Source organism: Vipera berus (genome assembly GCF_964194415.1).
Source record: "Vipera berus genome assembly, chromosome: 10".
NCBI lineage: Eukaryota > Metazoa > Chordata > Lepidosauria > Squamata > Viperidae > Vipera > Vipera berus.
In genome coordinates this window covers 16,418-32,544 of record NC_138213.1, presented here as the reverse complement: position 1 = coordinate 32,544, position 16,127 = coordinate 16,418, and the positions used below count along the sequence as shown (strand labels likewise).

Below are 16,127 nucleotides of genomic sequence, written 5' to 3'. Positions count from 1 at the left end.
CTGAATGATTTTGTATTATTTGAAAATGTATTTTATACACTTAATCTTAAAATGCTGCTTTATAAAAAAGGAAAGCTGAAATACATAGCAGTATTGCAAAATTTTTGTGACGTTAACTTTATTTGCTTTCTTAAGCAAAATTCAATAAAAGCAACACGCTATCCAAGATATCAGCATCCTTAGGATATTACAGAAACTGCCATTTCTATGAAACTGTAATTATTATGCTAATATTTAATTTCAAAATCCTTCTCCCATCATTAATTCTTTATCTATGGTTGCATCCGTATTTGGATAATGCCACTAAATATGTCCCAGCGGAAAGGATGAAATGGAATTTACAGCTATGGTTACACGTGTAATGGAAAAATAAAATTTTATAAATTACTAAGCTAACAAACAAAAATCTATCAATATATTAAATCAACCCAGTGGCAAATGAAAAACGCCCCTCAGGGTCATGATGAAGAACAAGAGGCTATTTACAAAGCAGCAGGATGGAGATGAAATCAGAAACCAAAGGTGTTTTCTCCACTGTAAGCCACGTACAAGAAGCCATCCTCATCTTTCTCCTTCTCATAAAGCTGTCCCATGGTTAAACTGTAAGAAAAAGCAGCAAGAACACCATCACATACCGACAAAAGGAGAATGTGCAAATCCAAAAACACTGGGTGGGTGGGTGGGTGAGAGGAAGGAGTGAGTAACCCTGCAGACTAAGCTTTTCTGCCTGATGAGTTCTGAATGTATGAATTTGGATACCTTATTAAACAAATCCATTAAATAAAGAGGTTTAAGCTATTTTCCACAAGAAATACACAGTCTTCTCAATTGTCTCTGGCTAGAGAGAAACCATAGAGAGCAGTTTGAGATAGCTTTTTTGTATTTTGGTGCAAAGTAAAAAAAAAAAAGGGGGAGTAACAGAGAATACAAGGTCCTCTATAGTGGATTAAATAGTGCAGTAGAACAAAAATGGAAACTTGATACCAGTTTCCTTAAATTAACCCCTAACCTTAATCTGATTTTCAAGTACAAGGATTGGGAAGTGGTGCACATCCCACCCTGATGTTTTGGCTCCCACAATCTTATGCCACTAGAGCTTGAGTAGAGCTAATAGTCGAGTCTCCATGATAAGCATGGAATAGGGACATCAAAACAACAGAACCAAACAGGGTTAATTACTGGGAAATAATTAATAAAATTTAACATGAATATCATCTAGGAAGTGTTAGCCCTACCTAACTGAGAGAAGAAATCTGTTCTTTAGAAAGTGGCTACATCTGCTATTCAAGGTTTTATAGGCACAGAAATGAAAGGCTGATTTTTGTCCTGTTACTACATACGACGCCCCCGCCCGCCCCTCACCTAGACTGCGGGACAGTCTTGTCTACAAAGAGAAATATGGCCTTCTCGGAGGGCAACTGGATCCGCTTCCTGATGATCCACATGAACTGAGCCACGGTTATATCCGAGGGAACCAGGTACTTCCTCTTGTCGATGTCCACAATCTGGGATCCAGAGACCTTTTCGACTATCACCTGCTTCGAGACGGAAGAAATTTATCTCGGCCGGGCCCCCTCCCTCCGCCCCCCCTTTCAGCCCCGTCACGCGTCGCTCTTTCTAGCTACGATCCGGCGGGGGAGGGGCGCGGCGCCTCCCGTTCCCTGGGAAAGAAGGGCCTGCCGGTCCTCGCAGAGCCGCCCCAGAGCCGCTGCCGGGAGGAAATGACAAGGCCGCCACCTCCGCCCGCCTCGGGCACCCCAGGCCGCCTCGAGCGGCCCCCGGGCGGCCCCCGCGCTCGAGCTAAGCCCGCTTCCCGTTCCGCCGACTCACCGGGACGCGGTCTGGGTACTTGGCCCGGATCTTGGCGGACTCCACGCACCGATGCTCTGCGGAGAAGGCGAGGAGAGCCGCGTCAGGCGGCCCGGCCCGCTCGCTCGCTCGCCCGCCCACCCCGCGGCGCGGCCCGCTTACCCAGCGCGTGGTCCTCCTTGAACATCCACTTCATGGTCGGGCGGTCCGGCGGGCGGGCGGGCGGGCGGGCGGGTCGGGCCTGTCGTCCTCCAGCAGCTCTTCGGCAGCCGCAACAGCCCCTCTGCGCACCGGGGGCGGGACTTCCGCCGACGCTCCGCGGGCGCGCCCTCCGCCGCGGCGATTGGCTGGCAGGGCGGCGCGCCCGTCGCTGTGGAGACGCGCGGCGGCATGGCCTGGCTGGAAGTGGCGGCGGGCGGCGACGGGCGACGCGGGCGGGTCCGGCTGTGCTCCCTGGCGGCGCTGGGGCTGCTGCTGCTGGGCGCGCTCACCTACGTGCCGCCCCTGCTGGTGGCCTACCGGAGCCACGGTGGGTTCGGCGGATGGAGCGCCCCGGGCGGGACTGCCGCTCGCCCGCCCCGTCTCACTCGCTCTCGGTCTCCCCGCAGGCTTCTGGCGCTCGCGGAGCAGCTACGCCGAGCAGCCCCGCGTCCGCTTCCGGCACGAGGTGCTCCTGGCCGCGCTGACGGAGGGCGGCGGAGGGCCGGTGGGCTGGAGCTCCTTCACCGCCTGCAATCGCCTGCTGGGCGGCCGGCTGCGCGTCCCGCTCGTCTCGGTACGGCGGGGGTGGCCGTCGCGGCGGGGACCGATCCCCCCGCGGGAACGCGCTCTTGGCCAGGGTCGGGCTCCCCGTCGTTGCCTGGCAACGGGCCACCGTCCAGGGTGCCTAGCTCGAACTTCGTTTAAGCTGCATCTGTCCGGAAGGCGCCACGGTGGCCTCCCAACGTTCCTTCTGTGTTCCAGGCTCGGGAAGAAGACTCTAACCAGGATGGAGTAATGGACCAGCTTCGTTTTCAGCTGGAGCTTCCGCTGCTCCCCTCTGAACGAGTCGTGGGGATTCAGCTCCTGCTGACTTTCTCCTACGAGTTGCACGTGAGTGTCCTCCGGTGGCAGCGGGGAGAGTCTCCCCAGCAGCCCTTTCGATAGGACAACTGGCTTGCATTGGTCGTTTAGTGGTTAACACTGCTGCCTATCCCTGGTTTTTGTTTGAAGCAGAACAGCATTTCTGTCCCATTAGGTGAGAGCTCCAGGCATTTAGCTTCAGCAGAGACTGAGATTTAATGCAAAACCTGGGCAGAAAAACTAGTGTTCAAGCAGAAGGTCAGGCCATACCCCTTAATTTTGCCCAGATAAATATTCTGCTGCTGAGAGGAAGACTGAAAAGGAACCTGTTGCACACCTAAAATGAATCTACTTTTAGAAACATGTATTGATATACAGTATTGTCGATTATCAGAAGCTCTGGATAGCTAATTATCATTTCTCTCCTGTAAAGCAGAGTGATAAAGCAGAGCCAGTTTGGTCTAATGGTGAAGGCTAGAAGCCAGGAGACCCTGAATTCTAGTCCTGCATAGGCACAAAAAAGCTGACTGGGTGACTTTGGGCCAGCCACTGTCTCAGCCCAACGTAGCTAACAGGATATTTGTTGTGGGGAAAATAGAGGAGGAAGGAGTATTGTCTGTGTTCGTTGCCTGGAGTTATTTATAAAAATAATAATGGCAGGATATAAATAAATATTGTAAGTTACAGGTCTGGAGAAAAACTGAGCAGGGAGCTTAGTTACAGTGCTCAGGATACTCAGTTTCAGAAAACACTAAATATTTGTTGTTGTCGTTAGCTGCGAAGTCGTGTCTGACCCATCGCGACCCTATGGACAACGTTCCTCCAGGCCTTCCTGTCCTCTACCATCTTCTGGAGTCCTTTTAAGCTCACGCCTACTGCTTCAGTGACTCCATCCAGCCACCTCATTCTCTGTCGTCCCCTTCTTCTCTTGCCCTCAATCTTTCCCAGCATTAGGCTCTTCTCCAGCGAGTCCTTCCTTCTCATTAGGTGGCCAAAGTATTTGAGTTTTAGCTTCAGGATCTGGCCTTCTAAAGAGCAGTCAGGGTTGATCTCCTCTAGGACTGACCAGTTTGATCGCCTTGCAGTCCAAGGGAGGAGTCTTCTCCAGCACCATAGTTCAAAGGCCTCCATTCTTTGGCGCTCAGCCTTTGTTATGGTCCAACTTTCACAGCCATACATTGCAACTGGAAAGACCATGGCCTTGACTATACGCACTTTTGTTGGCAGGGTGACGTCTCTGCTTTTTAGTGTGCAGTCTAGATTTGCCATGGCTTTCCTCCCTAGGAGCAAGCGTCTTTTAATTTCTTGGCTGCAGTCTCCGTCTGCGGTGATCTTGGAGCCCAAGAAAATAAAATCTGTCACTACCTCCATTTCTTCCCCATCTATTTGCCAGGAATTGAGAGGGCCGGATGCCATGATCTTGGTTTTCTTAATGTTAAGTTTCAACCCAAGTTTTGCATTCTCCTTCTTCACCCTCAACAAGAGGCTCTTTAGTTCTTCTTCACTTTCTGCCATTAGAGTGGTATCATCTGCATATCTTAGGTTGTTGATATTTCTTCCGGCAATCTTAATTCCAACTATTGATTCCTCTAACCCTGCCTTTCTCATGATGTGCTCTGCATATAAGTTAAATAGGCAGGGCGACAGTATACATCCTTGCCGGACTCCTTTCCCAATTTCGAACCAATCAGTGGTTCCGTGTCCAGTTCTCACTGTTGCTTCTTGACCCACATATAGGTTTCTCAAGAGACAAATAAGATGGTCTGGTACGCCCATCTCTTTAAGAACTTGCCACAGTTTGTTATGATCCACACAATCAAAGGCTTTAGCATAGTCAATGAAGCAGAAGTAGATGTTTTTCTGGAACTCCCTAGCTTTCTCCATGATCCAGCGTATGTTGGCAATTTGATCTCTATTTCCTCTGCCTCTTCGAAATCCTGCCTGTACTTTTGGTAGTTCTCGATCCACATACTGCTGGAGTCTAGCTTGTAGGATTTTAAGCATAACTTTACTAGCATGAGAAATGAGTGCAATGGTGCGGTAGTTTGAACATTCTTTGGCACTGCCTTTCTTTGAAATTGGAATGTAAACTGATCTTTTCCAATCCTGTGGCCACTGTTGAGTTTTCCAAATTTGCTGGCAAATTGAGTGTAGCACTTTTACTGCATCGTCTTTTAAGATTTTGAATAGCTCAGCTGGAATACTGTCACCTCCACTAGCTTTGTTGTTGCTCAGCTTTTCTAAGGCCCACTTCACTTCACATTCTAGGATGGCTGGCTCGAGGTCAGTGACCACCTCATTGTGATTATCAGGGACATTAAGCTCATTTTGTATAGTTCTTCTGTGTAATTTTAAATATAGGAAACTGCATAACCTAGGAAAAACGGGAGCATTTTTTTGCAGAATACAGGAACTCTTTCATGTAATTAAATTGAATGGTAGAAAAAGTAGGATAGATAAATGGAACTTTATTGATTGGTGCCAATTGGGATGGTTTAAAAGGCAATCATATTTAGAGTGCTTCCTATGTATAATGCAGTAGTGGGTGTGGTATACACAATATATTTAATTGCTGTTTCTGAGGAAATGTGCAGTTCTATTTATCTTCTATGTTGAGTTTATGTCTTGTGATTAGTATTGAAATAGAAATGTTATTTGTTGTGGATTGTACATTTTTTAAAATATTCTTACACAACAAATTTAAAAATTGCAACCACTTCTATTTTTTCAGGTTCTTTAAATCTTTGGGAATTCTATTGCTGCTTGATTTAAGTGCTAGATTCTATATTTCTCAGTAATTATAATCCTACTTTTTCTGATATGATGCTGAGATTGTAGTGTAACAATTCTCTCCCCATCTTTCTGATTTATTTGCTGCTCTCATTCCAGAGAATGTCCACTTTTGTGATGCAGAGCATGGCTTTTTTGCAGTCTTTTAGCCCTGTGCCAGGATCACAGGTGTTTGTAAATGGAGATCTCAAACTTCATCAGAAGCAGCCTCTTCACCATACTGGGCTGGATAGTAGATATAATGTGAGTTGTCCTTCCCCACCTCAATTTCTTCAGTTGGTTGTGTTATCCTTTGCCTGTTTTTTCTTCTGCAACTGCTTTGACTGAAGTCATATACTATATGCAGTGGACTCTGCTTAGGAAATTTGTGTTGCTAAGTATTCAGCAAGTTTGAAAATCCTATAAAATCTAAGGAGATGTCAGAAAATAAAGGTCATTGGGAGGCAAGTAACAGCATAAGCTGTGATCCTGATTGAATTTGTGAACTGAGATTTGTGAACATTTTTTCAAAATGTTTATTGATAATAAAAAGCTATGCTGATGTACAGGTAGTCCTTGTTTAGTGATCACAATTGAGACTGAAGCAGTAGCTGAGTGAAACTATGATTACAATCTTACTTCAGCTTTCCTTTTTTAAAATGTTAATTTTAAAGATAAAAAACTGTAGAAAAAAGTAGTGTTATATGCAACATTAAAAAGCAAACCCATAAAAATATATAAAATCTCTCCTTAAAAAAATGTTATTTGGATGCATATATTTGCATCTACATATAATCTTGTTTTTGCTTATTCATTAAAGTTCCAAGATAAGAGTTTGATAATATTAAATTGATTACATGACAAGTGTTGCTTTTTGGATTTTTCTTATACAGAATAATTATCTTGTGTTTTAAAATCCAATAAACCATGCATTTATCTTAAAAAATACCTTAGTTAAAAGGAAAATATATATAATAAATCCTTTCAAAGTATTTGATTTTATGAACATTGTCAGTGTATATTTGGTCAGTTGGCAATTTAGAAAATCTGAGCAATTATGAAAGGTTTTGTGTTTATATGAAACCAAGTCTTCTTTTTACCCAGTAGAGTATTACAAGAATACAAGCTAATCCAAGATGGAAACCTATTTGGTATCATATCATTTAGTATATGCCTAAAAGTATTTATCATAAATTCTGATATAAGTTAGCAGTTAGTAAGATCCTGTGTCCGATGCAAAATTCTCTTCACTATGACAGGTATCTGTGATCAATAGTACAAGTCCTTTTGCACAAGACTATGATTTTGTGAACATTGTTGAAACATATCACAAGAGGAATGGTGAGTTTTCACAGAATGTTTTAGGTTTTTGTACGCAAAACATTTTTGTCTTTCTTAGATCATTTGGCTTAATATTAATTATAATTATTTCCTTTACAGTTACAACAGTTTTGTCTGGTCCTGGTCCCATTTGGGTGACTGGAAGATCATCAGATCAACCATTTGTGATCCGGGCCTTCATCCATTATCCAATGGAATTGATTGTATATCCTTTGGCTACCAGTTGGTGATGGTTTTGGTTTTTTGAATGATGGGTTTATGGCACTTGGCCTCAACAACTGATACAACTATGGCTGGCTAACATTAGGCAACTGTAAGAAAAATGCCATGAAACTCAAACAGGATGTATCTCTAAAGAATGTTTCTAGCATTTAAAAAAAAAAGCTTAAAAGTGTTATGGTGCATTTTATGTTGCCCCGGGGAAAAGGAGATCTTGGAGATTCTCATTTCTTGACTGTCCCTGGCTACTCTTGGGGGGAGGTGGGATGCTTCCCAGTTCACATGACTAGCCAAAAGAATCGGAGGTGCACATCCTTGCCTTTGTATGAAGATGCTTCAGATTCTAAATAGTCCTTGACTTTTAGCACATATCAGCCAGGCTTCTGGGAGATGATGAAGTTTGCCTGGATGCAGTACATTAGCATCCTCCTGATATTTTTGTGGATTTTTGAAAGAATAAAAATCTTCCTTCTTCGAAATCAAGTGCTGAACGTAGTGCCGGTGTCTCTGCTTCCCCCACTGTTGTCCTATAAAGAGCACAAATCCTGACCAGGCCTGCAGAGGAGAAAGAACTTTGCTCTCAGTGGCCTCCATTGCTTTTGCATTTGGAAGATGAGGCTTTCCACAGGTTGGGTTCATACATTATTTTTCAAAGTTTATTGGTGGGTTCTCAGTGTAGATTTTCTTTACTGTCCTATTTTCAGAAATCTGTTTGTTATTATGGTCTATCAGATGCATATCAGCCATAATAAGTGGCAAGAAAAACCTTTTGATGGAAGTTATACAAATGAGTTTTACTGTCTGTAAGTACATAACTGAATCCCAGTGTTGATGGCAAAGTCCTCTAGAAGGAGTTAACTACAGAAACAAAAAGAGAACTCCATTCTTTGAAAAGACAGATTTTCTCTGCAAGAATACTGAAATAAAGAATGCCTTTGTTCTTTTTTCTCTGTGTTTGCAAAATCCCAAGGTGAAAATCAAGGGAATAAGGGCCATCATCAGTCAGAAGCTATTATTGTCCCAGAAAGCTTGGGTTCTTTCACATGGCGTGCAAGTCCAATGATAGATGGGTAGGGGGGGGAAATTATTGGCAAAGAAAAGGGTTACTCAGAAGCAAGTTCCAAATGGGTGCACTCCTTCTTGGAGCAGACCCTCTTTTATATAAATTTGAAAGACATTTTCATGTGAAAACTTTTCAGCCCTATATAGCAAAACATTTCAACTTGCTGCAAGTTGATGTGACTAGCAGTTTATTAAAACATAAATGTAATTGGACTAAGGTTAAATAAATTGGCTCAAGATCATCTTTCCACTTTTGCCAAACTTCCCCATTCCTTGCAAACCTCAGCAATGAAGAGAAAAGCAGAGCTTCTCCCACCTGGTGAAGCTGCTTTTATGGATTTAAGGCGGGGTGGGTGGTGGGAGGCTTCCTTTTCTCAACAGACTCTAGGGCAAAATGCTGCTTCTCGTCATGGAGAACTGCTGGCCTAGTAGGTTCTGGTAGCCCCGCTGCTTTAACTCCAGCACGGAGAGGTTCACTGCTGTGGGTTGGCCGGTTACGGTGGGGCTGGAGGGATGGAACCTGTCCATTAGGCACTGCAGCTCCCTCCGGGAGGGAAGAAGCGGCCCACCCGCCTCCATCTTCCATAGGGCCAGTCCCTGATTGGCGCCTCCCTCGCTGACGCCCCCCGCCCAAGCATCCCCCCCCCCCGCAGCCGTAGAGGAACGGCCACGTCTGAATGCCGCTCATTGTATGCGGAGCCGGCGCCGCAGCCTCACCTTCCTGTCTCCTCCAACTAGCCGCGACCTCTTTAGACGCCCGCCGGCACATACTGAGGTTAGGGGCCTGGATGGGGAGGGGCTGGTACCGGGTGCGTGTAGCGTCTGGAAAAGAGGAGGCTGCAGTTCCAGGTGTCGGGATAAGCGACGGTCGAGGCGCGCCCTCTTCCTCCGACGGGGACGCGGAGCTTCTTCCCCGCGGGTATCCATCCATCAGCTGGCGGACAATCGCGCCTGCAGTACCGGGCGCTGTGCAAGCCTCGACGCGGGTGCCGAGTGGCTCGCCGAGCGTCTGAGTAGGGACCGGGAAGAGCGTCCGCATCCGGACCTTGGCGTTGGCCGACACAACTCTACTCAGCTGCGCTGTTGCAAGCTCGGAATCCATCCCCTCTCCGCTCTGCGATTTTAGGCTAAATGTCATAGGCGGGCGGGGCCGGCCTCCGAATCCCAAACCTTCGGCGGCAGCTAAAAGGAGCCCCTTCCCATCAAAAATAGTTGTGGAGATGTTTTTGCTCAAGAACTCTCTGAAGACTTTTCCCCAATAGCACTTAGCAATAGCACTTAGACTTATATACCGCTTCACAGCCCCCAGTCTAAGCGGTTTACAGAGTCAGCATATTGTCCCCAGCAGTCTGGGTCCTTATTTTACCGACCTCGGAATGACGGAAGACTGAGTCAACCTTGAGCCGGTCAGGATCGAAGGAATCAAATTCCTGACGATGTGAGCAGAGTTAGCTTGCAATACTGAATTCTAACCACGCGCCACCACGGCGCTCTTACGTATTTAAAAACCTTGTACACAAAGAAAAATCATCTTCCTTTAAAAATCTTCTTGTACCTAAACAGCAATTATTTTGCTTCTGTATTTTACTTGCTTTATGAGAGTTAAAGGAAATCTGAAACCCAAACTCTTAAGTTTGTTCACTGCTGTAATATGAGAGAGAGGCTGAATTCTGTCCATGTGAGTTTTAAGGCCGGGTAGAGGAAAAGATACTAGTAAATAATGCATATAAATTGGAATAGCAGAATTCTTATCTAACCTGTTTATTAACAACCTATATATATTTCTTTTAGCTTTTCTCATCATTGTGGATCTACGATGCAGTAATCTGGGATTCTCCATACAGTTCATTTATTCACCCCCAATGTGTAATTTGTAAAACTGCTAAAGCATAATTCTGTCAAACTGATGCTTTAAAAAGTGGTGATCACCTTCTCTCCATCATTCCAGTCGTACTCAGCTTCACCCAGGATGCTGAGGCTTCGCGTTTCCAATGCCACAATTGCAATTATATTGGCAATCCAGACAGGATTTCTAGTCTTTCTATATATTCAACAAAGTGGCTTCATTCCCCGGTCTATGGAAAAACCTGCCCAGGTGCACATCCTCATTCTTTCCTCTTGGAGATCAGGCTCTTCCTTTGTGGGGCAACTCTTCAGTCAGCACCCTAATGTCTTCTATCTGATGGAGCCAGCCTGGCATGTGTGGGCAACCATGTACCAAAACAGCGCCAAGGTCTTGCACATGGCTGTGCGGGATCTCGTCCGGTCTGTCTTCAAGTGTGACATGTCGGTGTTCGATGCCTACATGCCCTGGAAGAGAAACAGAAACTTGTCTGATCTGTTCCAGTGGGCTGTGAGCCGGGCATTATGCACAATGCCTGCTTGTGAATTCTTCCAACGGTCTGATATTACTGGTGAAAGTGCTTGCAAAACTCTCTGTGGCAAGTATCCTTTTAGTAAAGTGGAAGAGGCCTGCAAGACCTACAGCCATGTTGTCCTAAAGGAAGTCCGTTTCTTTGACCTCAAAGTGCTCTACCCACTCCTTGCTGACCCCTCCCTGAACCTCAAAATCATTCACCTGGTCCGTGACCCCAGGGCTGTCCTGAAATCTCGGGAACAATCTGTCAAAGCCCTTGCCCGTGACAATGGAATAATTCTGGGTATAAATAGCAGCAGAGTGTATAACACTGGCTTTAAAGTCCTGCAGGAGATTTGTAGAAGCCACATTCAGATCTATGAAACAGCTAGTCAGAAGCCTCCATTATTTTTAAAAGATCGTTATTTATTGATCCGATTTGAAGACATTGTGCGAGATCCTTTAATGGAAATTACTGCAATGTATACATTTACAGATCTTCTTTTGACCCAGAAACTTGAAAATTGGATCTATAATATTACACATGGACAAGGACCGAGTAAAAAGAGAGAAGCTTTCCAAATCACGTCTCGAGATGCGCTCAATGTTTCCCAGGCATGGAGAAATGTTCTTTCATTTCAGAAAGTCCAAAAAGTGCAAGAAGTTTGTAGAGGTGCTTTAAATATACTTGGTTATCAATTTGTAAATTCTGAGAAAGAGCAGAAAGATTTCTCTTTAGATCTAATACTGCCACATCGGAGAACTCAGTTTCGCTGGGCATTGTTTCATGAAAACTAGATCAAATATTCCCTTGTACATTTGTCATATAACTTGAAAAGATTTGTTGGTTTCAGTACATGTGGTAATTTCTCTTAGAACTTCATTTTATCAAACCAAGGAACTGCATGCCTTCTGTTTTTTTCAAATTAATAATAATGGATAACTTCCAGACTAGCTTTATAAGGCAACATTGCAAGGAATTATTTTTCACCTGCATGTGGGTATAATTTTGATATGCTACAGAATCCCTTCTTGCTTTTTGTTTTTCTAAGTTCTCTTTCATGTGCAGGACTGCAATATTACTGAAAAGGAAAATGGTTGGTTGGAGGGGTGGGAAATTTGTCGCTCCGAAATGTTAATGCACTCAAACTTCCACATGCCCCAGGGAACAACAGGAATAGAAATCCAGTGACTGCAAGGATTTATTTCATTGCATATTTTTACAACCTGTATCTCCTTTATCTGTGTACCCCAACATGCCACAGCTCTAAATTTGTCTCTGCTTTTATTATACTCCTATTTTTTTGAATATGGGCATCCCTGATTATCTGTAATAGTGAGGATTAGTTCCTAATGAAAATTACATAGAAAATGTAATTATTTTTTGCAATATAGTTGGAAATCAATATTCTTGGGAATATTTTTATCATATTGAAAGTAGCAGTATCCAACACTGGGCAGATGAATATTGCAAATGTGTGCAATTTATGTTATATGCTAGCATAATAAATAGGGTAGACACCACAGATTATATGCAAAAATATGCGTGTTTAGTTTCTCATATATCTAGGTAGATACCTAGTAATCTCTTTTTTCATAAGTTTTTTATTGATTTTCCAATGTTACAATAGTATCTTTGAAAAACAACGTGGTGTCTGAGTTACAATAGTTCCATTTCATACAAATACATATTATTACAAATCTCCAATTTATTGTGACCAGTATTTCTTCTTTTTTCCTTAAATACATATTATCTCATCTAAATTAATATACTTATTATTATCCATCAGTTATTTAGTAGTTTTCTAACATTTGTCCATACTTTTGTATATTTTATATTTTAACATTCCATCTTTAAAACATCAAAACTCCTTATATATTTTTCCAGCTTTAATTTTGCATTGATATTAAAGTTAAACGTTTGAAGTTTCTCATTTTTATATTTCTGGGTGATCTCCATTCCCTTTACACAATTCTCTCCAATACCTGGTAATATAAGTACACTTCTTATATATCTTATTTCCATATCAACAAGTTAATAATACAATATAATATTCTTATTTTCATTATAATTTCCACATATTGAAAATTAGCCAAAATTTCTTCTATCTTAAAATTTAATACATCCTTTCATATCGCTACATCCAAGTATATTAATTAGATTGTATCATTCTTAACATATATATATATCTTAATCAATTTCATTTAAACAGCTCAATATTTCAATTTAACTGTTAATATTCATACATCTAGATTTTTTAAATTAGCCAGTCAGTATTTTTATTTACTCATCAAAACAATCTCTTATAGCCCAAATACAATCCTGTCTATTTTAGTATTTTCCGTTTCAAGCCTCTTAAATACGTCCAATCTTTTTCAATCTTATTCTTGCTTTTTTCTTTGCCATATCATTTTTCGCTTCTTTGCTTCAGGGTCATCAAAGAATTCTTGTGTTATCGTATCGTATTGAAGTGACCCTCCACTCTCCATTTTTGAAGGGTTGCGGGGTGTAATAAAAACACCAAATCTTCTCATTATTTTCACCTCTTGATATAATTGTCTGGACTGTATATTTTTTCTTCCATTTCTTTCTCATTTTGCTCTTCAAATGTCTGTGCTTGTTGAGTAATTAATTCTTCTGTCAGTGTATTTGATTGTTCAGTTTCTTCTGTTAAGTTCTGTCCCGATAAATTATTAGTTGTAGTCACAAGTAATTGAGTTTGCTTCTCCAAGACACTTTCTAGTTTTTTCCAAAAAGCTCTTATTTCATCACCGGCTGTAGAAAGGAACTGATAAGTTTGGTAGGTTGTTTTCATCATAGCATAGATTTGTTTTTGTATTTATTCCATGGTGGAGTTTCACATCTGGTATTCAAGGTTAGTCTTATTTTTAGAATGTCAGGTTGCAATTTTAGGCTTAGCCGCTGAGTGTCCCCCAAGTGCTTGGAAAATTCTTTTCTTTTAGGGAACTGTCTGTTAATTTCTTTCCAATTTCTTTCTTCTATTTTAGAAGAGCAGAGCCAGATTTTTAAATAAAAGTAGGAACTAAGGAGTAGGTTGTCCAAAGCTTTTAGTCCACAAATTATAAAGTTCTAGTTGAGGTCCAAATCATTTTTTCAACATTTTTTTTTTAAAAACACAGCTTAGCCACCACTAATTTGAAGGGAGGGTTAAACTCCCCCCCTCCCTCTCCACAGGGGGGACAGTACTTAGCAGCTCATTTAGGTGGAAAGAAGATTAGGGTATAAGAGAGGAATCTTACCCAGTCTCTTCCACGCTGCTTTAATGTTGCCTGGTGGTAAGTGTGACTTTGGCTGTCTGCAGCCTAGTAACCGGCCACGTTGCTATGGTCGGTCTTTCGTCCTCTGGTTCGAAGGGAATGCATGCACTAACGGGTGGGTTGCGGCTCCCCCGCGTTTCTGCAAAAGCCCCTTCTTGCTGGTCGCCCCTCCAGGGCGATTCTTCAGCCCATTTAGGACCCCCCAGTGATGCGAAACTGTACGTGGAAGACGAGAGCCATCCTCCAGACATCTATAACGGCAGCATTGGCAAACCGAAAGCTCTCAGATGCTTAGTAATCTCTCTGTACTACCTCTCTGCTAGGTTTTGCTGGTAAGGAGCTGGGAATAAAAAATAATTTAGATTGGAGAGGAAGAGGAGGTGGGGAGCGGAGGAGTGGCAAATATGGAGTTGGCAGATGGAAAAGTCTTAAAAAACACCCAAGAGGTTCACGGGAAGAAAAGGGGGTTAGAAGTAGAGATGATGGTGGCTAAAATGACTAACATGCACTTAATTCTAGCTGGTGCTGAAGATGGACGATTGGTTTTAATTTAGAGAAAAGGTGGTGGAACCTGCTTGAACAGAGGGGGTTGTTTATATTACTGAAGGGTTGTTTAGCCAAAATGGAATTATAATTACAGCCCAATATAAAATTTCTTTGGGGAACCGAAGGGATTCTCACGGGCATACAACACATCTGCACGAATTCCACCAGCAACTTCCAACAGCCATAATGCAGGGGAAGAGTTTTATCGCATATAGAGTATTCCAGAGCAGTTTGCCCATTCTTGCTGAGTTTACAGACTTAATGTACAGTCTTGATCACTTTGTGAAAGATTCCTCAATGTTATTTTTCAATGTTATTTTTCAAGCTTCAGCTTTCCATCCTAGCTCTTTTCCAAGCAACCCAACACGTTCTCCGTTGCTAGCAATATAGGAAGGGAGGCCACATTTTTCGGTAAGCAGTCCTAGAGCGAGTGTCTGAGTCCTGCAGTCAAAGAAGGAACAGGAGGCACAAAATGAAGTAATACCTTTTAATGGAATTTTAAGATTATTATTCTGTATCGAAGGTACATAGGCCTTTTTAATTTGGTTTAAGGGTTTTGAAGCAGGATTCCTCCTGTGTCCATTCTGTGGGCTGGAAAACAGTGTCATCCTGTTAATAATAAGATGTTAATAATAACGATACAGAACAATAACTATTGTTGTTGTTAGCTGCGAAGTCGTGTCCGACCCATCGCAACCCCATGGACAACATTCCTCCAGGCCGTCCTGTTCTCTACCGTCTTCTGGAGTCCATTTAAGCTCACGCCTCCTGCTTCAGTGACTCCATCCAGCCACCTCATTCTCTGTCGTCCCCTTCTTCTCTTGCCCTCCACCTTTCCCAGCATTAGATTTTTCTCCAGTGAGTCCTTCCTTCTCATTAGGTGGCCAAAGTATTTGAGTTTCAATTTCAGGATCTGGCTTTCTAAAGAGCAGTCAGGGCTGATCTCCTCTAGGGCTGACCAGTTTGATCCCCTTGCAATCCAAGGGACTCGCAGGAGTATCTTTTTTCTTTTTTGTACTGTCCATGGGGTTTTCATGGCAAAGATACTGGAGTGGGTTGTCATTTCCTTCCCACACGCGTACGGACGCACAGACAACCGGAATAATTTAAAAGAGTCAAACGGTCACAAATCTTCCATTCTAAACGCCGACGCGTTAGGAAGCCTTCCTTTTAAAAAGAAACCTTACTTCAACTTCCCGTTTTACGTAAGCTCCCCAGCGTTTCCATCCGAATTATCGATCAGGTCCACACTTTTCAAAATTTAGCAATTCTGCTAGTATCTGCTATTTCCCATATCGTTAACCAATAATTTCCTGGGAAATTAAGAAGGACGCAAGAAAATGTTTTTTGCATAGCAAGATAACTTTGGGAATCCTTCCGTCAAAAACTAAATACATTAAAAAAACAAAAAATAAACCTTTTTAACGGCATTTTTAAATCATTCTATATTATTAAAATTATCAATGTTAACATGCCAACGTGGGCCTTAATTCGCTTTAAGGCTTCCGAAGAAGGATTCGTTCTTCCGCGCCTGCGTCGCAGCAAACGGGCTTCCCTTTTAACATTTATATTAATAATAAGTCGTTAATATTCATATTTAATAATAAAGCATTAATAAAAAAGAGAAGAATAACGTTAAAGCGCCATGAAAAAGGTTTGTTTCGGCGGCAGCAATACCCCGTTT

General features: G+C 42.7%; 3 protein-coding genes across 4 annotated transcripts; 2 read left to right on the top strand and 1 right to left on the bottom strand.

The window, feature by feature from the left end:
- Window positions 1-359: 359 nt before the first annotated feature.
- GABARAPL2 (GABA type A receptor associated protein like 2) lies at window positions 360-2,126 on the bottom strand. Of its 2 annotated transcripts, none has more exons than XM_081335846.1 (4): window positions 1,972-2,126; window positions 1,831-1,886; window positions 1,363-1,535; window positions 360-600 (listed from the first exon to the last, which is right to left on the bottom strand). In XM_081335846.1, exons 1-4 carry the CDS (start codon window positions 2,003-2,005, stop codon window positions 510-512), a joined length of 354 nt encoding a protein of 117 aa, XP_081191972.1. In that variant the 5' UTR covers window positions 2,006-2,126; the 3' UTR covers window positions 360-509. The 2 variants fall into 2 exon arrangements, with proteins under 2 accessions (XP_081191972.1, XP_081191971.1); XM_081335845.1 differs by having other exon boundaries at window positions 1,363-1,538; window positions 1,972-2,123.
- Window positions 2,074-8,460, top strand: TMEM231 (transmembrane protein 231). The gene is made up of 7 exons (XM_081335840.1): window positions 2,074-2,338; window positions 2,418-2,584; window positions 2,773-2,901; window positions 5,761-5,904; window positions 6,900-6,981; window positions 7,081-7,191; window positions 7,574-8,460. Exons 1-7 carry the CDS (start codon window positions 2,200-2,202, stop codon window positions 7,747-7,749), a joined length of 948 nt encoding a protein of 315 aa, XP_081191966.1. The 5' UTR covers window positions 2,074-2,199; the 3' UTR covers window positions 7,750-8,460.
- A 522-nt stretch (window positions 8,461-8,982) lies between these two features.
- LOC308672721 (carbohydrate sulfotransferase 5-like) lies at window positions 8,983-11,951 on the top strand. The gene is made up of 2 exons (XM_081335838.1): window positions 8,983-9,037; window positions 10,054-11,951. Exon 2 carries the CDS (start codon window positions 10,232-10,234, stop codon window positions 11,414-11,416), a length of 1,185 nt encoding a protein of 394 aa, XP_081191964.1. The 5' UTR covers window positions 8,983-9,037; window positions 10,054-10,231; the 3' UTR covers window positions 11,417-11,951.
- Window positions 11,952-16,127: the final 4,176 nt, after the last annotated feature.